Here is a 25,137-nt window from a genome sequence, read left to right on the forward strand (position 1 = left end):
AATGAGAGAGCCAAACAAGCAGGTTTTTTCTGGGTAAGGACTTTAAAACTATTTGGGGTAAAAAGAACTGAGCAGAGACCCAGAGCCTGCAACCTGGAGGGTGAGAACGGAACATCTTACCCCTGGGAGGAAACCTTCATGAAACCAGGGAGGAAGGACTCAGAGTTGACTCCCTGGACCTTTCGTGAGGAAGATCCTGATGGTGCAAGCTGTTTCCCTTGCAGCTCAGGATAGGACCTCAGCATGAACCTAAGGGCTGGTGGCTGTTTCAACCCTTTCCCTGATACCCCAATGAGAGAGAGACTTTTCACTATCGCTCTGAAGACTTCTGAACTGATGGGGGAGGGTCCAAGGGGTGGTAGAAGCTGTGTTAATATTGTATATATAATTGCTTTTTAGTCTGTATAGTACTTATTTTGTACAGTAATAAATTGTATATATTCCTTTCCCCTATACTGAGTTGTGACTGCCTGAAAACTTCTCTTCGGTGTTGAGGTAAACTGGGGGGAGGCTTGGAAATTGGATTTTTGGAGCTCTCAAACCGTGACAATGGGGAAGCACAGCTTGCAAACAGGTTGCTCCATGGATTCCAGCACAAGGCACTGCATTACAAAGACACACGGTCTAAAAGATCTTTTTATGATTATCAGGATGGGTAAGGGCAGGAAGAAAAGAGGAGGTGGTTTCAAAGTAAAAAATCTGTTCACCAAGTTTAAATTTAAAGTGGATTGCAAATACTGGACCTGATACTTAATTTTAAAAGCCCTTCTGTTATAATGCCACGCAATGAAATGTGAAGTAACATTGCACTGTCCTTTGTTTATCGCCATTACAAATGGGACTGTAGATCTGGCAGTAAATGAGCACCCTGATTTATTGCCTGACTTCATATTGACTAAGACATGTTTCATAAAAGGATAAAACCCTACCACTCCTGTAGCTTTCCCAAGATTTGGAGAAGGGACTAGAGCATGAAACAGTCCCCAAAAGTCCCACATCTGACCAAGAAAAGGTCCTTCCATGAAAACAGTGCAAACGATAGCCACAAGGGCCCTTTCAGAAACATGGAAAAATAGGAAACATAGACCAGACCAGAAGCCACTTCAGTTCTGGGCAAGAAAGAGCTCAGAGGGCTCAAGGTCAGTACAAGGCACCAAAAGTTCTGAAAACCATAGTGAGTCCCTGTTCACCAGGAGACAAATTCTGCTTCAGATATTTTCAAGGCTGTAGCTTTCCCAGTAGCTTAGTCAACCTTGAAGACTCAGAACAAACAGTACACATGGGAATTTCCCAGCACGTGGCTATTTTTTTTAAATTCTGGTTTACATGATGTGCACCAGCATATTTCTGTCCAACCAGAAACATTTTTCAAAACAGAGAAATATACAGTGTGTTCCCATTGTGTTTTTGTGTCTAGACCACAGGGAAAAGTCACAAGACAGGAAATTCCTCTGCCTTTCTGCAGCCTGACATGAAAAGAGCAGGACTGGTTAGTTATATAAATATGGTTATGCATGTATTTCAACAAGTTATGGTGCTCTTAATGTTCACATTCAGAGTGGGGGGATTAGATCCTTCTCTTCGTAAAGTTCTACCAGTCAGTTTAGACAGCTCTCAAAAATCTGGTCTTTTTTATTTTCTTGGGGACGATCTAAGAAAGAAAACTCAGCTCAAGCCATCAAATGAACTGATCAGCAAGAGAATTCTTCGAGAACTCCCAGCTTGGATTCTCCCACAGACATAGTTTTAAATGTAAAGTCCCTTTTCCTATACTGAGTTTTTGTTTTTATTGTCTCTATGGTTTGTAATTATTAAGCAGACAGATTCCAACCAGTTCTTCTACTCTGTCATCTCTTCCTACATTCCTGGTGCCACCGTCCCGCCAGCAGGACTGGCAAAACCCCCAGGGAGCCACAACAGGAGTGCGTTCTGTATGCACGTTGCCGCTCTCATCTCCAGTATTTTTATCAGTCTCCACTGTATCACGTGAGCAGCCGAAACTATGCTTTTGCCTCTCAACAGTATGAGCTGAAGAACCAATCAACTACTTTCTTTTACCTGCAAAGCTTTCTTGTACCAGTTCTAGCAGGCTCAGTATCTCAGTACCAAAAGCTTTGTTGTCAAAAAATTTTGTATTTCAGATATAAATTGGGTCAAGAATTGATTTCATGTTTTCAAACTCAAAAGTGTATATTAAAAGCAATTTTAGGTGACAATCCTTTCAAAATCCTAACACATTGCAACTTCTTCACACGATGTGGTGACACCTTTCAAACCCCACCACCACCAGTACATCACTTTCCAAAAAATTCAAGGCAACATAAGGCCAAGTGCACACGGTGAGTTGAATAATGCTCCCAGTGAAGCAGTCCTGGGACACAGATCAGAGGCACTTCCATAACCAATTTGTCAAAACATACCACTTGCAGAAACACAATGTCATTTCAGCATTCCAGTTTTGGCTGGAGAGATGAAGCAACTCATCACAAATAAAAAGATACTTAGGGAAGTCACGCATGAGGGTAATAAAAACTGAGAAGTGCAGGACTGAAGGCGAAAGCACGATATAAGGGGGAACTTGGGCATAACAGCATTATGGCTTCACTGAGTACGCTTCCCCAGCCCTGCCTTTCAGTGGTCAAGGATGTTTCTTTCCTATTTTGTACTCCATAAAACTCCTTGTACCTCCCATAAAACACAGGAGATGGGACAGAGACAAAGGCATAAAACAGACAAAAATCAGCTGATTTCCCAAGGGTTAATGTAGCATGTCTCCACAGAGGAAGCAATAGTTTTGAAAGAAACAAAGAAAACGGATGTGTCAGGGTACTCCAATTGCGACTGACGCAAAGATAAAAAAACCTGAAACAATTATACACAAGACTGAATCACAGGCATTTGTCGACTGTGTAGGGTATGTTTCAAACCAACAGATTTCACACAAGTTGGATTATACAATATTTTTGTTTACAAGGTCTGCTATAGAATAAACTATCAAACAGTGCCTTTCAAACAGCTTGTATTTTAACATACAGTATCAGACATCAAAAGGACACACAGTAGGTTGTGTATTTTTAAACACTGTTTGATTCATTTTTTTATAGATTTCACAGCATAGCTATAGCTGTAGTCGAGAATGTAGTAAAGCGACAAGCCAATAAAATTCAGTTGTTCCAGACAGAAACAAGTCCTGTGTTGATGACATGAGCATGGGCACAATTCTTTGGACCCGTGGTAGCACATTGCTAATGCATTAAATTCCATTAAATTGTCTAGGTGTGTGTCCTTTTGTACAAGTGTTGGGAGACCCAAAGAGCTTCTCCAGTGGACTCGGAGAGGTTCCAGAGCCTCAACAAAATCTAGGTGGGTCTGAACAACAACAGAGGGAACACTGTGAGAAGCCTTATTTAACATCCTCTCCCTGTCACACACATGCAACATCGCAAAGACTGATTTTCCAAACAAACCAAAATAAAAGGAAGGTAAATGGCTGAACAACACCTGTGAAAAAAGACTAACAGTGCACCACATCAAGCTGCCTAACAGCAGGATAACCTTATGCAATAACTCTCTGGAGCCAAAGAGTCTGGAACCTCAAGCTTCATATAACACATTTTTCATCAGCGCACACAAAACAAACACAACAATCACCACCACCCTTCATCTCCCGTTCCTTTGCCATCTACAAGTTGCATCCAGTGAGAGACCAGGTCAAAAGTTGCACTGATCTCACCCTGGGAATTTCCATTCCATGTACACACTGTACTCCTCTCTCTCAAACACAAACTCTTACTGCACATCACATTAAAAGCAAGAGCTCTTCCCATTCTACTGTTTTTAACACAGAAGAAAGATGTCTTTAAACCCAAGCAGCAAATTGTGTTTTGGTTAGAAAGAGGTCAGGTTGAAAGCAATTATGAAAGAGGGAAAGAATGCCATTTTCACAAAGCATTAACTTCCAGCTCTCATATACTGAAGAAGCAAACAAAGACAGACATTTCCCCCAATCCTGTGCAGCACTTTTAAAGGTCACCCTACAGAAGGAAGGACAGGGGCCAAGCAGGCATGGGTGTTGTGTGGAAAATGATTAAGTTGCAGAAATAAACTGTAGACTCAGAGAGGTGAAATGATGGAAAACCCACTGACTTCAGTCAAGTCTGGACTTCCCCCTCAAAAGGCTGCCAAGAAAAGCTTTCTGTTATGCCATGACAGATGGAGAAAAAATATAACGTTAAACAGTTAACTTTACCAGAAATTGTCACCAAGACATTCAGGCCTTCAAGTACATCCATTTGCTGGAATCGTCTTCGATTGATGAGCGGATAAACCTTCCCCTGCCCACTTCTATCTAGGAGCATCAGACCGCTTTCAGTGCCCACTAACAAGTTCACTCCTAGAAGAAACAAAAACAAAGATCCAAGTTAGTAGGCACATTTTCCACATATTCTGATGAACTGATGATTGATATAGCAACTGTCTTGTTTGAAGCAGGTCTAACCACTGCTGGATGGGTCTCAGTTGCCTGCAGCCTAAAAGATCTCATGATGTAGAGGCTGTCGACATTACCTGCCCACAGTGACTACTGACAACAAACCATCCATGTTCAAAAGAGTAAGAGACTGGTAGACCACAGAGGACTTTCTAGACTCAGAACCACAGAATATGCTGAGTTGGAAGGGAACCACAAGGATCATCAAGTCCAACTCCTGGCCCTGCACAGGACCATCCCCAAGAGTCATCCCGTGTGCCTGAGTGTATTGAAATTTTTCTTGAACTCTGTCAGGCTTGGTGCTGTGACCACTTCCCTGAGAAGCCTGTTCCAGCGCCCAACCACCCTCTCAGTGAACAACTTTTTTCTAATATCCAACCTAAACCTCCCCGACACAATTTCAGGCCATTCCTTCTGGTTCTGTCACTGGTCACCACAGAAAAGAGATCAGTGTCTGCCCCTCTTCTTCCCCACACAAGGAAGTTGTAGACTGCAAGGAGGTCCTCCTCCATCTCTTCTTCTCCAGCATGAACACACCAAGTGACCTCAGTTGCTCCTCATATGGCTTCCCCTCGTGGCCCTTCACCATCTTCACTGCCCTCTTTTGGACTCTCTCTAATAGCTTAATATCTTTCTCATACTGTGGTGCCCAAAACTGCACACAATATTCCAGGTGAGGCTGCACCAGTGCAGAGCAGAGTGGGACAATCACCTCCCTCAACTGGCTGGCGATGCTTTGCCTGATGTCCCCTAGGACATGGTTGGCCCTCCTGGCTGCCAGGGCACTGCTGACTCATATCCAACTTGCCATCAACCAGGAACCCCAGCTCCCTTTCCATGGCACTGCTTTCCAGCACCTCATTCCCCAGGCTTATGTACATCTGGGGTTCCCTCATCCCAGGCGCAGAATCTGGCACTTTCCCTTGTTGAACTTTACATGGTTGGTGATTGCCCAGTCCTCTAATTAGTTGGGGTCTCTCTGGAGGGCCTCCCTGCCTTCCAGGAGTCAACAGCTGCTCCAAGTTTTGTGTCATCTGCAAATTTGCTTAGCATCCCTTCCAGTCCTGTGTCCAAGTCATTTCTGAAGATGTTGAAGAGCACAGAGCCCAAGATGGACCCCTGTGAAACCCCATTAGTGACAGGTCACCAGTCTCATGTTACCCCATTCACTATTACTCTCTGTGCTCGACCAGTGAGCCTACTGCTCACTGCATGATGTGTTTATCCAGTTGTGTGCCGGACAGAGCATCAGTTCCCAAACAAAAAGGCACGCTAATGCTGGAAGAGGGATGAGGGGTACCAAAACTCACACAAAATGATCACAGTTATATTTCTTAATGGCCTTAATCCCTAGTCAGACAGTTAAATCCCAGATACAACTATATTGGTGTAGATTACAATTCAAAACAAGCCAAATGCAAACTGCTTACTCAGGGTCCCCTACCCTCTTTGCTCATCAGAGCTCCGTTGCTCGCCCCTCCACCCCAATCTCTCCTTCTGCTGCCCTTGTGGTGCAGTTGTTTCTGCTTCAAGTTCACGTGCACACTTGTCCCTGATCCCTTCCCTTAGCTAAATGCATTTTGAGATGAAACTAATGAGGTACTACACTGGTGGCAAGCAGTGCTTGTATTTTAAAATGCAAGCACCCTCATTACTCACAGACAGCAGAGCTCTTCTACCACCACCCTACAATTAAGCAGTTTTGTTTTTTTCAAACAAATGGAAATGCTTCCTGAAAAAGTACAGGCTGCCTGTGGAGGCTGGGTGTAAAAATCTATGCTACTGCATCCATATCATTAACATTGACTATTACCACTCAGAACTAGAAGAAACAACATCATAGACCTAATGCAATCAGCAGTCTGCCAGATACTACTGGCATTACCACTGGTAAAGACAAAGCAAAGCAAGCCCCCCTCTTTTTTAATAAGAAGCATCACCATGAAATTGTTTAACTTGCTTAACGGTAGAGGAAGCTAAACCTTACCAAGAAATAAGCATGTGTACCAGCCTGTATCACCATCAGTTTGGCCCTAAATGTTTAACAAGGAAGGGCTGTGTTACAATTGTAACACACTTCTAGGATTTTACACCTTTTTTTGAACTCACCCTAACAGTCAGATACAGAGATCAAAGAAATATAAAACCATTAACAAGAATTGCTACTGGCAAAACAAGGCAGATTGGAGAAATTATGAATCATCTTTACTGATACCACATGATTTCTCTCTGCCTTTGCCCTCTCACAGCCTGAAAGTTTATATTTGCACAAGTCCTCATTTTATCATTTTATACACACGAAATAGCACTGGGGTAAAAATTCTTACCAGTAAATTCTGGAAATAAAGAAAACAGTAGATAGGAAGCTAAGGTGTTGGGAGAGCTCTTTAACTGACACAGCTTTGCAGGCAAGAAGACTGAGACAACAGTGCTGTTCTGAGAAAAAAGAAATGGTGGAAATAACCCCGAAAGAGAACTAAGGCCCTGGAAAGAGCAATGAAAATGCAGAAAAGATAAGTGGACTGTATTACCTATACAATCATCATGTGACTCAGGGGTATGGCCAACTCTCTTCTTTATAGTTTTTAAAATTACATGCATGTGCATTTACAGTCTGCCAAGTTTCAGCATATTAGACAAATATGTATGTAACATAGACAAGCATCATCTATTAACATCTAGATAACAAAAAATATCATGTGCCCCCATAGATTCTGGTCAAGAAACAAATGGCATAGCAGAAGAAAGCCCTCCCTGGGTGTTGCAGCATTGATGTCACATTGTAGCAGGCAACAAGCACTGCTCTAAGCGTGGTGAAGTGTGGGATCCCGACTAACTGGTCTGGCACCAACACAAATTATTCCTTGTGACAAGAAGACCAGACACATTTGGTCAGATGACATCTCATATCTAGTTTCTCTCTGCAGTAACCACTCTTAACAAAGCTAAGTCACAGTCTCAGAATGGAAAATGTCCCTCCTACCCTCCTCTTTTCCCTCTTCCTTCCTACATAAACTGATGACTGAGGTGGTAAGTCATCTTACGAAACACATCTTAATCAAGCTCTGCAACAATACAATAGCAAGAGGCTCAAGAAGATGATTATTTTTCAAAAGAAATACCATGTGTGTACCAGGTGTACAACGTAAGGACTACTACAAGCTCCAAAAAGCTGCAAGAGATGTGCCAGCAGGGTTTAGAAAAAGCTGAAAAGGACATCCCAATCAACTGAGTGAAGCCTCTCCCAAGCAACTTGTGACAGAACAAACGGACTCAAGATGCACCAGGGTAGGTTTGGGATGGACACCAGGAAGAAGGGTGGTTAAGCATTGGAACAGGCTGCCCAGGGAGGTGGTAGAGTTACCATCCCTGCAAGTGTTCAAGAAACAACTGGATGTGACACATAGTGGTATGGTCTAGTTGACATGGCGGTGTTCAGTCAAAGGTTGGAATCAAGGATCTTGAAGGTCTTTTCCAACCTTAATGATTCTAATGATTCTGTGATTCTAAGTCTGAACTATGCAATCAGAAGCATATATACCAGTGGGAAATAATATCAAAGCAGAAGCAACATAATGTAAACAACACAATAATAATCCGCTCTTGCAACAAGAAGATGCAAACAAGCACTGAATAAACGCAGAGGAACAGCTACAGTTTCGGAGGTACATCATCGAAGACTGCAAGCTCATACTGGTGTGTCTACACTTCAGAAGTGCAGGAGGCAAGGGAAGAACACGTTTGCATTACCCCATAAGGCAGCACACAGTATCTCAGAATTGAATCTCTTCTTGTATTTGCGAATCTCTGGTGTATCACTCTGTGGCCGAGTATTCGTGGGATTCACATTGACAACTGATCCTTTCCGTGTAGGGTCTTGCCTTATTGCTTCTGATCTCATTGCTTCACTGGAAAATCCTACTGAAAAAAAGAAAAGTGCATGTAATATCCCTCAAGTGCTAAATTCTGACCATATACTCTTGACATTATACAACCCAAATCAGTAACTGAGAATACTGAGAAAGTCTTTCTTTTTGTAAGAAATGTAAATGGAAAAAGAAAATAAACTATGCAATCCATTGCAAATTAAATAAAAAGCATGATGGTAACATTCTTAAGTACTTTAAAGAGCCACTGAACCCTTTTTCAATTGTTGTCTTCAGCTACTTTACTTACCCACAGAAGTCACAGTTGTCCCACTAGATGGAGAAATCTGTAGTAATCTGGGGTCTATAAAAGGTGTAAAGGAGGAGGAAGATTTGTGTTTCTGGAGTGTGTTACTAGCGGACTGAGTCTGCAATGTAAATTTCAACTTTATTAATATTAATGACAATAAAAAGCATGGATAACAACAACCAACATTTTGAAGTTACTACAGAATTATGCTACAGAACCTCCCCAAACTTTTATACTTCCTTTATTGATACACAATGCACTAAAGGGCACCACACCTGAACTAGATACATATGCACACCACACATGTTACAGCAAAATGTCATCCCTGAAACTCAGCTGCTAGCAAAGCCTTTTACAACAGGCCACTACACTCAGGCACAAGGGGAATGTCTCTCCTTTTAAAAATCTGCTTAAATGGATGTATACTATTTTATCTGCAAGTTGTCCACTACCTACAGTTTTTGAATTTATGAAGCATCTCCTGAATTGAGTTAGTTTAATAAATTATGAAGTTTGATCTCTTGGCTTTTGCAACAAAATCAGAACCATCTGGGATCAAGCATTTACTTCTATTATGGATTATGTTTCAATGTTTGCTACTGTTCATTCTCCCTATTTGGTTTAACCTGAGCCTCTTGCCAGAAAGCTGCAGCAGGTTCTTCCACCTTTATTTGACAAAGCAACGTATTAAACCTGTATTGAACAAAGGGGCTCATTAGTGTGGAAGGTGTAGCAAACGGTGACATGACACTATGAATATGTAGTGGATAAAATCATTGGTGCTTGCTGAGTTATGAGGTCTAAACATGAAAAAACATAAAGAAAGAAAGAAGTGAAACAATGAACTGTTAAAAGTGGAAATGAAACGACTTAAAAACTCTTGCCAGTTTAGTATTATAGTGACAACATTGCATAATGAAGCAGAATGGGACAAGTGAAAAAATAGTATATATATAAAGGGTGTGCATGTGGGTAAGTTATACCAAGCAGTACTGGGTTTTTGCTCAGCTTTATGCAAATGTAGTTATGAAACACTTCTTTAGCATCAACTAATCTTCAGCCTATGATCTTCCTAAGCCTCTACTCTGCAGAAAAAAACCAGAAATTTGTCTTCAGAGTGTATCAGTCCCCTGCACAGCTCAATACCAAAAGGTTCCTTCGTCACCAGGTACTGCCCCAGCCTTCACTTCCTAAGCTAAGTGAACCCTGCTTACTTATTGCTTAGATCAAAGTAATGAGCAAGCATATCTCTGGATCAATCAACTGACCTCTATAACCTACAAGTGTGCTTTCAGAAAGATCAAAGACCAGTGAAGCATATCTGAAAATTAAGTACTATGCTAAATGAATTTCCAAGAGGAAACACTCCCTCCCACCCTGTGGTTCAGAAGCATTTTTGATTATGTGGTAAACGCGTGCATTGCCATCAGCCTACCCAGCTCACTGCAACCTCTCCTCATCACAGCACTTGCACACCTACATGGCAAGACTCTACTTTGAGAAGCAGCAGCTTCTCTTCACCAAATTTTGCTCCCTTGTACCATTCCCCTGCTTAAGAGGCCCAACCTGTAAGCCAGACTGGCCACCCAGCCAGGAGTGGAGACACCATATCGGGCTCCTCGCTTACTGCTAGGGTTGGTAAGAGCCAAATGATGCCCTTTGTTCATTCATATGTGTGCCTCTTCTCTGCTGTGAGGGGTTACACACACAGGAAGGACCAGGCTTTCCCACCAGCACTTAGTAAGGGAAGATGGCGAAGCCTTCTCTACCTGGACATAACCAGTGCTGGTGAACAATCACCTTTACACAGCTGTTTTTCAGAATACACACATACTTGGAAAAAAACCAAATATTTTTCCCCATTCATTATTCCAAAATAACAATACCTCAGGCTTTTACAACCCTCCCAGGCACCACCTGATTAGTTCACTCAGCCCACATGGCAAGGTTTAAAGAGCAAAATCCCTCCGCAGCTGCTTCCTCTCCCAAAAGGTGAGTTTCCACAAGCAGCTCCTCATATGTGTGGAGTTACTAGTCCAACCTTTACTGACAAAGCCAAAATTAACTGCTAATTCTGAAGAGGCACATTGCTTGCAATTAGACTGCTCCCAGAATAAAACAGAATTAAAAAAAAAATGAGTATTGGCTTGAAAATGCTAGTAGTCAAGTTTAGTTTAAAATGAATGCCATGCAATTAATGACTCACTAAAGGAAGCAAAATAGTAAACTGGCAAGTTTGGCGTGGGACTGCTCTACAGTTAAGGGCTTCTTACACAGAACTGAAATGTGTTATTTGGAGGGTGGGAACAAAGGTGACAAGAAAAAAAAAAGCAGGGGAGATTGGCTGGAGTTCCTTTGCAAACTAGCTACTAGGCAATGCTGCTATAACCCTACAAAAGCAGCCAGCTGTGGTGTAAGACATACCTCATTAGTAGTTAGCTTGTCCTGGGGTGTCTGTGGGGACATGGTGGGTGTCGGCTGGCTGGAGGATGGGGAGGAGGAGGTGGAGGAAGTGGAGGAGGAATGGCTTTGCTGTAAGAGATCTGGCAAGAGGTGAATGCGACCGGCAAAGCCATTGCTCTCATGATGGCTGGCACGCTTTTTGTCAACTGTACTCTGTAGAAAAAACAGGCACACTTGTCTTGCTCAAGTGCTGCTTAAAGGTCTATATCCCTAACAACCTCTCTCCTTCTCTCCCTCACTTCCTACCTTTTCACATTTAGTTTTTAATTTATTTTTTTAAATAAGCTGATAATCCATGCTTTGATGCCTGGATGGAAAGGGAAAGTGGGCAGAGCTACCAGTATTCATCAAATTCCCGCCTCTTCTGGCAGGTAAAAGCTTGGTTTGTGTGGTTGACTTGCACAGCCAGTTTCACCAATTCACAGAAGAGTGACTGTGCTGCTAAGTCCGACACCACAACAGGGACAAGCACATTTTTGAGGGTGGGGCAAGGATTTCTTTCCCTATTGTTTTGTTTAAAACTAACTTAGATCCTATAGAGATAGCAGTTTGGACTTTCTGGAGAATGCCTGCAGATAACTATTTAAAACAATAACCATGAAATCTTAATATTCAAACCAGAGGGCTCAATTAAGAAATTGGCATTCAGTTGTGAAACTCAGAAATGCGATTACTGAGGAAACTCCTATAAGCTAGCACGATCATTAACACACAAGCTCATTTAAAAGCAGGGAATCATTATCTTTCAGAGGCACAAGAATGCAGTATTTTCAGAATCAAAGGAAACAACATAGCACGCTAGCTCTGTCCACATTCTCTGCTTCACCACCTATTCTACTTCTCCCCCACACCAACTGTTGCATGAATTTGTATGTACATGTGTGTGTATGCTATTTGGGTGGTCTGTATGCCCTCAACTACAGCTTCAAAACAATTTTAAAAAGCCCTGAGTACTCCCACCCCTGTCTCCCTCCTAGACCCACTCCTGAGACACATGTTTGGTTCTACGGTAAAACTAAACTAAGTTCTTGCTCCATGTACTTGCTCCACACACCTGTAGCTTTTCTACCTTTCTCTCCCACAGACTTTGAGATATTCTGCATGGTGCTGCCATGGGTGTCACTGGAAAGCATGCAAAACAGAAGCAAGGGCTACTCTCCTTCTTGCATGCATCAAACATCTTGCTCATCTGAAATCCACTACAGCTGTGTCTTGATAATACGAACAACAAATATAATGTAGAAACAGCATGGGTGAATGAGCGAGTGGGTTAATGAGCACAGAAAGGGTGCAGCACTGCACAGGGAAGGAAAAGCAATACCTGTCGAACAATTAAGGTGCCCTCCTTCGAAGGAGTCAAGGCAGGTTCACTCTCCACATCATCATGGACAATCATGGTTTTCACTGACTCTGTTTCACCATTGCTCAAGTTCAACGTTGACCTATTTGGCAGACAAGAAATAACTGGAGTGAGATAATAGCACTAGTGCCCTTGCTGTCACTGCCCTGCATCAAGGCACACTGAAAATTAATTTGTATTGTGACCAGAGTGGAATATTTACAATATAACCTGCCTAGAAAAGTCTCTCTATAAAAACTCCACAAAAACAAACAAACAAAACCAAACAAACAAACAAAGCAAAAACAAAACAAAAACAAAACAACAACAACAACAAAACAAACAAAAACATACCCACAAAAACCCCAACAAAACCACAAACAAACAAACAAAAAACCCCCAAACCAAACCAAAATAAAAAAACCAAACCAACCAAACAAAAAACCCCCACCAAAATACTCAATAACCTTTTCCTTCAATCCCCTACTAGGGAAAACAGATACAAAACACTGGTAGAAGAACTAACACTGCTCGGACATCATCTGGTCCAGAAGTAGATTCATCTGCTCCTTCTTGTTCCATATCATCATCTTCCTCATCTGTTGTCCCTGACTCCTCACTTGAGGATGAGTAGTCTGTTACTTTATGTGGAGGTCGCACATCCTCCACTGCTCGCAATTCCTTTGCCAATGCAGTTAAATCCTGATGGGAGAGGAGAGAAAAAAACCAAAAAACTTGATCTTGTGACTAAGAGAGAAGAAGACTTTGCAAGACAAACGCCCAGGATTAGTGCCCAAATTTTCTCACTTGTCCACTGCCATGTTTCCATTGCCCCAGCTGTAGTTTCCTCAGACTTACTCATTCCTAACAGTTATGAAAACTCACTTTCTGATAAATTAAAGCACCACAAGAGTCAACCTAAGGGGGTCTTGCCATATCATAGAAAAACGTGCATATTCTGAATCCCAACTATCCTGATTATGACTTCAGTTTACTCTACTATACCATCTGAAGGACATATACAAGCACCAAGATCCACTCTCATATGGTTGACTGTCACAGTTTATTTTCCTAAACTTTTCAGGTTAATAGCACCCACCTACTATCAGAAGGGAAGGACCAACCTCTATGTTCCTTTAAGAAAGCTGACATATTTGGGTGCTAGGGCAGTATCATAAGAGATATGGCAAGAGAAGAAAGTTTTAAGGAAAGTTGGAAATACTGTGAAAACCCACTCAGTTTCCCGAGATACAACTGGACACACAGTTGTAGTCAATTGTAATAGCAGCCAGATAAATGACATGTCAGAAATCTTTCACAGAAAGTAGCAACAATTTAAGGTCTTACCACTTCTCCCTGCACCATTCAGCCCAGTATTGGCACATTCAGGTCATATGCACGATCATTGATCCAGCCCCAGGAAGGAAGCACAGGATTGAAAGAGAAAAGCAAAAGTTAGGAAGAAAGAAGACCAGAGAGTAGAAATCAATCCCAGAAGCAGAGCAAAACCTAATGTTTAAAGTACTGTGATGTGTGCAGACAATTGCACAGCTGAGAACGTGCTGCTACATCCACAGTTAGAAACTCAGCTCAAGCTGAAGTTCATCCCTGAGGGCACCATGAATAGAAGTTCACACCATACTTTTTGTGAGTCCACCTAGGAGAGAAGGTGGACAAGGGAAAGTGGATGCAACTTACAGCAGGCTTGATAGGTCTGAAGACTTCCTTTTTCTCTTCAGGCTTTTTAGGTGCACTTTCATGACGCTGCGACGGCGAACCCTCTGATTTGGATGATGCTGCATGTGCCAAGACCCCAAAAGGAACACCGAACAAAATAGATTAGGCAGGGAGCTAAAATATGTTTTTCTTACTTCACTTTGGAGAGAGGAAGAGAGGTGAGAAAACTATCAGGTGGTGTCTGACTGCATGACCTAAGTTTCAGAAGTTCACTATTACATTGTCCTGGAAGGACTATACAAAAAGACATCATTAGCTGTGATTTGTACAGGTGCAACTGACCTATGATTGAAGCCAAAGTAAACAGTCACACAACTGCAAATCAAAAGACTCAAGTGTGGCCACAAGCTGGAAAACCTCCATCACCATTCAATGTAGCCTAGCTGAGACCTATCCACAGCAGTCTGCACCCTGCCACCACCAAGATGACAGGTAACAAGCATCAAAATGTGCCCTTGCACACATAAGGAAGGGAGCTATGAGGGCATGGAGACTGGGATGTTTGCACATAGGAAAATGAAGCAGTGACTGGATGCAAATTGAAGAGCAATTAAACTCTTTGACAACGACTTCTGCGCCTATTGCCTTTCGGAAGCAAGGACATAGAGCCAAGGGGGTACAGGAAGCTAACCCATCTTTGACATTGCATGCTCAAAGGTCATTCCACGTGGGGATTAGCATCCTTAATTATTGAGTGTTTCATAGCTTAATAAACTTAGACACACAATGTTACAAAGGGCGGGAGAAGGACTTACATCTCATCCGGAACCGCTCTCCAGACCCACTCTGAGAGCCGGGGTGGGAGCCAGGCTGTGAGCCAGAGTTGCTTGAACCCGAAGAACTCCCACTGCCTGGCCTTGGTACGAGCTTCTCCACCCTTTCCCACAGCAGACGAGGCTCTATATTGCTGTATCGGGGAGAAAAGAAATTATTTGTCACACACTTCAGTTCCAAATTCCTGTTTCTAAACACAAACATCACTCTTCCTCAGTGTTTTGCTAATAACTCATCTGAAAGAACACTAAGCTGAGGGCACCAGTGATGCTGCACAACCCAGGCAGTGGCTCCCTCTGCCATTGGCTCCCTCTACCTTATTTATGATGGTAAAAAAAAAAGTTTAGGTGGGTATAAGCTATTCTTTATATATGGAGATGTCTACCTGCCATTCTTATGTATCTAACCTAAAGTGGACAGTTCCCTCAGCCTGCATGCAGCAGGTTTAAAATTGGCTCAGAAGTCCCCTGGGCACCCAAGCCCAAGCCAAAAAGAATACCAGAATACCTTCACCCCTGTCTAGTGAGCCAGTTCCAGGGGAGCCTGTCCATTTTGCTCTGCTGAGCTCAGATGTCAGTCCCCTCCTCCCCCTTCCTAATCTCAGATGCTCTGTGTAACAGCTCATGGATGCTTTTCCCCCTCCTGAAGTCTGGTTCTGGCCAAGATGCCAGCAAGTTTCTGAGATCTCTTCACTTCAGATATTACAAACACTTCTGCTGCTGCCAGTAATCCCCTCAGTATGCCCGAGTTGACCTGTGGCAGCAAAAGGTAAGATGTTCATAAATGGCCACATTTTTTTCCAAAATCTTAAGGATATTGAAATTACTGCTAAAGTTACAGGGCAGGCAACTCAAAGGAGGAGAGGGAAGAAAAAATTTTGCCAGTCTTAGTTGACACATGGGCTACATCAAGGGAAATTAATATTAATCATTACTGAAAAAGGATCCAACATCATCTTCCTTTCATGTCCAACAGGCATTGGCCAAAAACTGTCTGGAAATGTCTGATTTCCCATTAGCCTCTTTCTTCCAAATCAAGAAAGGTGAGGACATTAGGCTTACAAACCTCGTGGAGTTTCTTTGACCTGCTTGGTTATTCTGTTGCCCACTGCCCTGCAGTGGAGAATCACGGCGGGACAGGACTGGTGATCGGGACGTTGTTCTCACAGGTACCTTGGGAGAAAAAAAGATTGTGTTAAATCCATGAAGAGGAGAGAGAGAAGAGGAAAATTAAACCTGTCCTGCCACAGAATATATTCTTAAGATTTTAACACTTTTTAAGTCCAAGCTAGCATCAATGACCAAAAGCAGTAAACAAACACCCATAAAACCAAAAGCCTTAGTTGGGATGCTATTCAGAATTTGAAGAGAACACAAAGTTTAGTCTTAACATTAAATAGTGTTTAATAGTTACCACACGAACACATACACGCCCCACTACCCTCCCAACTACTGAGACATTTAAAAAGAATATGGCATTTTGACTGAAGCAGGGGAGGCACAAAGCAATTTGCTGAAACAGCATGAGAGTTAGGAGAATAAGCTCAGGGGAACCAAACAAATGCCCGGGAATGGATCAGCAGAAGGCAAAGACTGGTGGGGGAGCAAGAATATACTCAGAAGAAGTAAATCCCAGTGGGGGGATGGGGGGAAGAGGAAGAGGAAATATATTGAATGTTTCCTTTTTGTTCAGTTCCATCTCAATTTTAAATAAATGTATGATTCATAGTTTGGGTTGCTAACAGATGAAGAGGAAAATTAACTCTGAGCAATAACCTCAGGTATATTTTAAATTCTTTTCTGAATATGGCAATGACTTGTTAACTTTGCATAATAAATTGTTTCTCTGAAATAGCTGCATTCTGTAAATAATTTCCAATTTTATATGAAGCTTCAATATTGTACTTAAGGTTGGTTATCATTAACCCATTGACTGAACACCTACATCAGGATCTGCCTTCAAAAATACTGTTACCAATGCTGGCACAAGGGCACAGTCTTCCCAGTGCCGAGGGTATCACATTCTTAAGAAAATTATAATTAATAATAAAAAAATAGCACACATCTGTCTTTCTACTCCTTACCCTTGGAGGCACCTCGTCACTGTCTGATCTAGCCCAAGCCTTTTGGGTGGGGTCGGGTACCTCCGACTTAGAGTCAGAACTCTGATTTAGCACTTCACTGCGTGAAGGTGGATATGGGTCCTGGGAACGAAGATGGTGATGAGCAAATTTGGGAGAAGGGTCACTGAAGGAATGGGATCGCGAGACAGGGGAAACATTGTTCTTGAGAGATGCCAGATGGGACCACTGTACCTTACAAGAAAACAAAACATAAAACATTCAATGCGCTCAGTATAACCGGCTTTCCAATTAACACAGAATAAAGGCAGGTGGGGTGGGCAGAGACAAATTGGTTATGGCATTAGGTAAGCGTGGGGTGGAATCAATGCACTTAAAAGCAAGGCAAGCGCCCAAAGAACGTAACAGACTGAAAATACAGCACATATGCATTTTTTGTGAGATATGCTCTCCACATACACATACATTGGTGCCCAGAAGAAAACAGGACCCAATATCTGCTCAATGAGACTGAGTCCAAAGGCCACTCAAGAAAGAAGTCGCTTTTGATTCCCCAATCTTCAGTGGGCTTTGACCAGGTCTCATGGCAGCACTGGTGGGCTGGGAAATTTGAAGTGGACATCCAATTGAAGTACAAAATTAAAGAATGCTCTGAATTGTGCAAACCAAAAGACATCTATGTTTCCTAATAAATTAGGAACTAGACACAGTTCCAAACTTTTGGAGAAAGACCATAACACAAAGCCTTTATTCCTTTACAGCCACTGCAATATGTATAAAAAACATAATCTATATTGTATATATATGTACATATATATATTGAATACATATGTACAATACTTACACCATATATGTACCATATACTGTACATATATACATATTTAGAGACAAACTACACACACACACACACACACACACACACACACACACACACACACACACACACACACATTCAACTACATACATTAAGAAGGCACAAAGTGACTCCAGAGTCAAAATTCCATTGGGATTTCCACTGAAATCCCTATTGACCCTTCAGCCTGTTTCCTCCTTGTGTATAAACCTGTCTTTCAGAGTTGACTTCTGAAACTAAGGAAGAGGAAATGTCCTAACTGAGGAACATACTGTTTCCACACCTAGTAATTAACCAAAACTTTGCTTTCAATCCCAGTTTCAGTAGGTTGGATGTATTTGTTTTTGTATGATTATTATTTCCTCAATTTTAATACACACAGCTGTTGAAGAGCCTGATTATTCTTAATGTGAGTGGAAGACACAGACTTTAAAAGTAGCTGGCACAGAGAACATGAAGATACAAGTCCAATATTTTGAAATAGTCACAGAGGTTTGAATATAAGCCAGGAATTAATGAGTAAGAGATGAAGTTCTGTCCTGATTTCTCCCACTCTCCCGTCTGTTCAAATTCTCCTGTTGCCCAAAAGAGTTGCAATACCTAGTCACAGTCAGGGATGTTGTTAGCTTGCAATGTCATCAACAGACTTTATTTCAAAGAAGAAAATTCTGCATGGAAACAGAGGAACTGAATGCAGAACTATACCATTTAATTTAATACACCTAAATTGCTCAGAATTTATGGGCTATGTCTAAGTTTTAGACAGAGGTTACTTTTTCAATTCATGCCATAATTCCTATGAGATCAGATATTAAGATCTGGAGGCTCTTCATCAGAAAAAACCAGAACAACAGCTGCCATGCACCTCAGTGGTTTCAACCTCTTTTTGATTTTCCAGAAGTGGTAGAGAACTCTGTTTAGCAGATGACAACAAAGTTGCTTTTCTTAGTCATGTTTTGTAAATCTCTTTGAAACCATGCTCATACCATTAAAACCCACTTGTTTGGTTAGCTTTCCTCAGCAAGAATTTTAAAAACCAAGCAAGCTCACTTTTTTTCTGAGCATCCTATTTATTAGTAAATACATTGCACAGAGCAAATTCTGAATTGTAAAAGTGTCACCAGCGTTTAGTCCATGTCACTGTTGCACAGATAAGAACAGAATGCAAGAGTTCTAATCTAGCTCTAACATTAAAAAAACACACTCCCCAAAAAAAAGCCACCGCAAAACCCAAAATCCATCAGTTTTCCAATAAAATAAGCAAAAACAGATAAAGAGCAAATCTAGTGAATAAGCTACGTTGTGTAACAGTGCTACCATTTACATAAGACTTTCTAGGCGCCAAGATCGCAAATTTGAAGAAAACCTGTTGGGACTTCTGCATTTCCTCCAGGCTCACCAGCATTTTCCCGGGCACTTACCTGGGGCTCCATTGGCCTCTGCAGGGCAGGCTGAGCAGGTTCTGAGTTTCCATTGGAAAAGGACTCTGATCTTGAAGGCACTGGTGGCTCCAACACTTTGCCCATCTGTTTAGACTGTGCTTCAGGGGAGCCCTGATTAGTTTTTCTAAACCTCTCTTCCACCTAAGCCAAAATAAACAGAGGTTAAGCCTTGAGTCAATAAAACCAATTACAGTAGAAATACAAAGGTGAGTACCACTTTTCTTTACCAAAAAGAAACCAAATACATCTGGGGTTTAGCAGGACTTTTTCTCTACCACTTTTGCCAGAACTGTGAGTTCACTGAGTGAACTACACCGAAGTGGTAATTGTGCCAATATGGAAAATCCATACTAGAAAGAGAGGAGACACAGGAGGCAGTAAGATGTGAGATAATATGAAGAAAGACCATTACTGGGCTTCTTTCTGCCTAGACTAATTATTACCCATTAGTATTTTCCCCAGAAACAATAAAAAGGATATATGAAAACAGAAACAACTTTACAATATAAAGGTACATTTCCCACTGCTGTCCCTTACTTTAGTTACCTACCGTATGAAACCAATGGTTTTGGATTATCTGCTTTCTTGTGCTTCTCTCTTTGGCAAAGGAAAAAGAGATAGGAGGATATACTTCTCTACCAGGTAATACTGGAGCCTGTTAGGCTTTAAGTACAAAATTGTAGGACTGATCATCCTCTCTCTTATCAAATACTCCCAACACAACCTCATAGGCTGCAGAGGACAGCCCCAGCAGCTTGTTTCTTGTTCTCAGGAAGGTGCAGAAGTGATCATCCATTAACGTCAAGAGCTTGTTGAAGGAAAGACTAAATCAGAATATGCTTAGTCCTCAGAAGAACATCAAGCAAGGTCCCCGTGCAGAAACATTGACTCTTCCAAGGCCACAGCATTGAGAACAAAGTGAGAGGTATGAAGGGCAAGAGACAGAGAGAGGCTACAGGCAAAAAGTAAATATCCTCCTCAAATTTCCTAAGACCGTCTGTCACTGGAACCAGGGTAGCATGTGCGTTTCTGCCAGAGGAGCTGTCTCTGAGGAATGCTTAACTCCCAGAATTTTATCAAAGCATCAAAGATCAACGTGGTAGCTTGGGCTGATTTCATGTGCTTTAAACCCTTGTGCCTGAAGCACAAAACCAGTACTGGGGTGGTTTCCTAGCAGTGACAGTCTGGAGAGACTGGCTGCCAGAAGACAGAGGCAAATTTCCAGGACTCTTCACTTCAGCTGGGCTGCTTTACAAACCCAACCTGCCTCTGCTTTCCAAAATTTGAGGATGTAACAGTTTGCCTATGGGAACAAGCAGACAAGCTTCTGCCAGGTCTACACAAAATACACCACGTCTTGGGAAGAACAAGGAGAATGGAAGCAAGCATCTTCACCGTACAATTATTTTCACCACCGTGTTCAACTTCACAGAGCCATCCTTTAAAGTTTAAAAAACAGGCCAGACTTCTTGTTATGAATAGAACAAGGAAAAGCCCCAAGTCCTTCTGTCTGAAGGAGCAGGTTTTCACATCTCTAGCGGTAGACGATAGGAGGTTTCTTCCACAAAGCACATGAACTGCATGAGCCACGTGTCTTCGAAAACAGGCAAGAAGTAGGAAAGAGACAGAGAGTGCATCCCTGGATAGAAACACACCCTGTTCCACTCATCTGACTGTCTGGACCTGAAAATGGTATTAAGCTCCAACCTCATTGCTGCTTCCCAAAGCCAATCTTAGAAGTCCTTTGCCTTATATCCTCATTGCTACTGCAATGAGTTAAAAAACTGATCACCATTAGATTTTGCCAGAACAGGAAAGTTAGTCCACTTCAGCTTATCACCCCTATGGTCAGCATCTCCGCATATGGAGACTTTCTCTGAAGAGCAGTATGTCTGAAAGTATGAGGCAAAGAACACTCATTCTAATTCACTACTTTATGTCAAGAATGATGTCAGAGTTAATGCCTGCTCTTAAGATTAACTGGTGTCACTTCCACTGCCAGGCTATACTTCTACCACACTTTAAAAAGACTATTACACAGCAAGCTCTGGGAAGATTTGACTACTAACTAACATTTCTGTGCCTTCATTCGTTCTAGCTAGAGTAATCTCAAAAGAAAAAGACTACAACAGAAAAATAGCTGAGTCACTGGTTCTTCTAATGGATGTAACACTTGACTCTTCATTAGTTTCTCTCCTTTTATACTCTGAAAGGAAAATGGAGCACATACAGTTCTGCATCACTCCAAAGCCAGCATTCAGGCCAGACAGAAGTGTTGGACTGGCACTATGCTTTAATTGAGATGGGCCAAGAGAGTGCAACAAGGACCAGAGGGCTTGGTTCCATGTCTGTACCACTACATACCAGTATGTCTGAATTTATTCCAAGTAAGAGAGATGTGCCAGATACGTCAGCCATCAAGCAGAATGGATGAGATAGCACAAACATGGTTTATGAAAAACTTGGACAACGGCATCTAGAAGAAAATGAGTTTGTGTCCACCAAGCCCAAACAGCAATACTTCAAAGACTAAGAAGCACTACTGGATGAAGGCAAACCGAGAGCTATTTTATCATGTTCAGCAACCCCAAGGATATTTTTTGTTCTTGTTCCAAAATGTATTTACCTAGTTCCCACAGGCTGCTGCTGAATGCCTTCAAGAGCTTTGACTAGCATTGCCCAGTCTGGTGGTTTGCGGGAAGTATGGTGCTCAAGGGAAACATAAGAATAAGACCACTGAAAGAATGCCAAGTATGCATCAGAGGCAATTACTTGCTTAGCTTACCCATGGACCAGTGGAGACAGGGGACCACTCACTGAAACAAACAGTACATTGGTGACTTCTGATCAACCTGTGAGTGCCTGAAGTCCAAAAGGCAGCACCACAAAGTTTCAAAAGAGCAGGACGTGATCTCAGAAGAGAATACTTAACACTTCAAAAATGAAATTAATGAAATTCTGGTTTGTGTTCACGAGAAGGAAATTTCGAAGAGCATATGTCAAAACATGTAAAAATGTGCTGTGTGCAAATATCCCTTGTACGTTTGTGCTTTCCAAATGACTCCCAATTTCCAATCACCAGCACTTGCCAGAGACACAGAGAGCCAAAAGCACCAATGCTTCCTACAAAAACATATCTGATGAAGCACAGATGTAACTTCCTGATGTGATGCTTCCAAAACTAGGTCCCTTTAGTCTGCAGCCTTCCAGACCTTCTTTCCAACTTTTATATATACTTCAAAACACTGAACTTTAGTGATTGCAGCAAAACTAATCAGAAGTAGCTCTCAAGTTTGGAAACCAGTGGCCAACAATTTAAAGTATTCTGCCTCTTATGAGTGACGCTTTGGCCTCTAGCTGTACTGTAGCAGAACTGCACTCATGCTGATGCAAACAGGCAGAGGAGTAGTTAGCAGATTCCTGCCCACAAGCAGGACTTACCTCACGTGCTCTTTCAGCAGGCTCATAGTGGGATTTTGGCTCAGGGGTATGATAGCTTTGTTTATTTCTTTCTTGTTGCTGCTGCTGCTGTTGTTGCTGCTGCTGCTGTTGCTGCTGCTGCTGCCGCCTGTGATCGTGCTGCAGCGACAGGAGGTAGGCTTGCTCCTGCTGCAACTGGCGCTGGAGTCGCTCTGCCTGTCGGTGTTCCTCCATCTCTCGCCATCTGTATTCCTTTGAGAGAACAGGTGAGTAATTCAAGACATGACATTGACTGTATGTTGGACGTGTCCCTATCCATCCCATTAAAAAGGCACCTTTCTGGTTGCTGTTGCGACTTTTTTGTTTGTTTGTTTGTTTATTTCATTGTTAAAGTGTAACCAAGAACTAAGTTAGACCCATATGGCTTGTGTCTCATGTTGGGAAAGTCAAGAGAGTACTGCTAAGCTTGACATGATTGGAGAGTTATGTCAAAACTGATTTTTATTAAAGGGAAAAAAAAAGAGTTACTTATACTAAATCCAGTGTAAAGTTCATAAAACAATGACTTAGACCAACACTAGGCCATTGTACCCTGGGGTGAATTTACATATCATGTGTGGTTTTGATCTGCAACACAAGCACTCTAGTTCTTCACTGAATGCCAAGGTCTGTTCAGAAACTCGACCACCACACTAGAACTGTTCCACTTTAACATAAAGCCTCCTCTTACTGCCCAGAAAGCAGTGTGACCATACAGCACTTCTCATATGTGCCTGTCAGCCCACAACGCTAGCATAAATGGCCTTTTAATCAAGCTCCTTTGTTGTCATACTGTCAGTGCAGCTGTGCCCGACTGAGGGAAGCCTAGTACTGACCGGATAAATGGATCCTATAGCTACTGAACAAAACAGATACAGTGCTTTACCAGTAACATGGCCTGCTCCTGGAGCAGCTGCTGCTGTAGAATTTCCAAGTGCCGCTGCTCCTCTTCTAGCTGTCGCCTGATATACTCCTGTCACATAGAAATTACCCAGCAATAAATTTATTCAAAAGGAATGCATCAGAACCCCCTGGGTGGAACACCACACGCTACTTCCCCAGTTCAGCTTTAATGAGAAACGCACTTCAGGATGGATTAGTGCCTGCAGAACAATTTAGGAAGCCCTGCCTCCTAAGCATTGGATTTTGGCCCCTTCTGTTCTGAAATTTGCACTCCTGCAAATGTTACGGGCACGGGCCAGAGCTCGTTTATGTATTTTGGAAGTGGTTTCAAGAAGCAGCAAAATGCACTTGAAGGTTTTGGAAAGTTAAAACACAGCAAGTCTGATTCAACACAGCCAATACAAAGTCACATGCAAGTTGTATTAAACATTAGTGTGTTGCACTGGTGCGATGAACTGTTAGCAACAGCTAGAGCCAGGCATAGTGTAGGCAGAGCTGGAGCAAGCTCCCCCAAAGGGGCTCTGCCAAGTGCAGTTGGGACCTGCCCTGCCATCTCCCCTGCTGCCCTCACCAGAAGCTTCTCCTGAGCAAACACTGCCAGCCTTGCTGAATTATGCGATGGTTATGACACAAACAAACATCCACCAGGAAACAGATATTAGACCAAACTCGCTTGCTCTCTATCCATTTCTTCACCTGCAGCCTCAATAGGTCGAGACATTTACCCACTGCTTCACCTACCCCCCTGGAAGAACTCAAACTCTGAAGCACCAAACCCAAGCTGGTAACATCCTATCATGCAATTAATGGAAGTATGTAACATGTGCATGCGCGCACACACACAAGCACACGCACACAGTTACAGTGTATGCATAAAGAAATTAATGGATCAGTGATACAATGATGGGAGTTATAGAAAGTCTTGTGACAGACTGATGAGATACACTATACTGTTGTTACGCACATTGGCTGAGCCACAGTTTCAGTTAACAAAAATTCTAAGAGGAGACATGTCTTTTCTTCTAGAAAAAAGAATAAAAATTCAGAGTGGTTCAGCTTGGCCACATCAATTAACCATTTGTCATTACCGGCACTGTGCGTAATTAGCATTTCAACAGTTTAAAAAGCAGCTGGGGGAATACCCGGTGTCTGCCCAAAAGCAAATTGCTATGCAGTAATTAGAGATTTTCCATATATTTATTCCCATTTGTTAGTCTTCTCTCCTTTTGACTCAAAAATCTTTGAAACATACACAAACACAATAAAATTCCCCAGTAACACGATCATCAGTGATCTCAAATACAGTGACTTTATGTAAGAAAAAATTAAGATGTATCAGGGCCAAACCTAAAATTACTGAAGTTAATGAGAAATTTACAATCTGTCTCTAGGACAGAAGTTTTGGCCTTTTATTTGGGATCA

General features: G+C 42.1%; 1 protein-coding gene across 12 annotated transcripts in view; it reads right to left on the minus strand.

Annotated features, from left to right (window-relative positions):
• Nucleotides 1-25,137, minus strand: part of MAP4K4 (mitogen-activated protein kinase kinase kinase kinase 4) — a 169,586-nt gene that overhangs the window by 13,436 nt on the left and 131,013 nt on the right. For 2 of the 12 annotated variants that reach the window (XM_032677914.1, XM_032677907.1), the window contains 14 exons: nucleotides 23,699-23,785; nucleotides 22,795-23,025; nucleotides 19,333-19,494; nucleotides 17,062-17,292; nucleotides 16,044-16,150; nucleotides 14,960-15,111; nucleotides 14,166-14,263; nucleotides 13,815-13,823; nucleotides 12,994-13,169; nucleotides 12,450-12,570; nucleotides 11,090-11,281; nucleotides 8,666-8,783; nucleotides 8,240-8,410; nucleotides 4,250-4,393 (listed from right to left, as the gene is read on the minus strand). In XM_032677914.1, coding sequence (XP_032533805.1) covers nucleotides 4,250-4,393; nucleotides 8,240-8,410; nucleotides 8,666-8,783; nucleotides 11,090-11,281; nucleotides 12,450-12,570; nucleotides 12,994-13,169; nucleotides 13,815-13,823; nucleotides 14,166-14,263; nucleotides 14,960-15,111; nucleotides 16,044-16,150; nucleotides 17,062-17,292; nucleotides 19,333-19,494; nucleotides 22,795-23,025; nucleotides 23,699-23,785 — 1,999 coding nt within the window. The remainder of the gene's footprint in view (nucleotides 1-4,249; nucleotides 4,394-8,239; nucleotides 8,411-8,665; nucleotides 8,784-11,089; nucleotides 11,282-12,449; nucleotides 12,571-12,993; nucleotides 13,170-13,814; nucleotides 13,824-14,165; nucleotides 14,264-14,959; nucleotides 15,112-16,043; nucleotides 16,151-17,061; nucleotides 17,293-19,332; nucleotides 19,495-22,794; nucleotides 23,026-23,698; nucleotides 23,786-25,137) is intronic. The other 10 variants (XM_032677912.1, XM_032677909.1, XM_032677908.1 and 7 more) reach the window with 10 other exon arrangements.

The sequence above is a fragment of the Chiroxiphia lanceolata genome, chromosome 2 (genome assembly GCF_009829145.1).
Source record: "Chiroxiphia lanceolata isolate bChiLan1 chromosome 2, bChiLan1.pri, whole genome shotgun sequence".
In the NCBI taxonomy this organism is placed as follows: domain Eukaryota; kingdom Metazoa; phylum Chordata; class Aves; order Passeriformes; family Pipridae; genus Chiroxiphia; species Chiroxiphia lanceolata.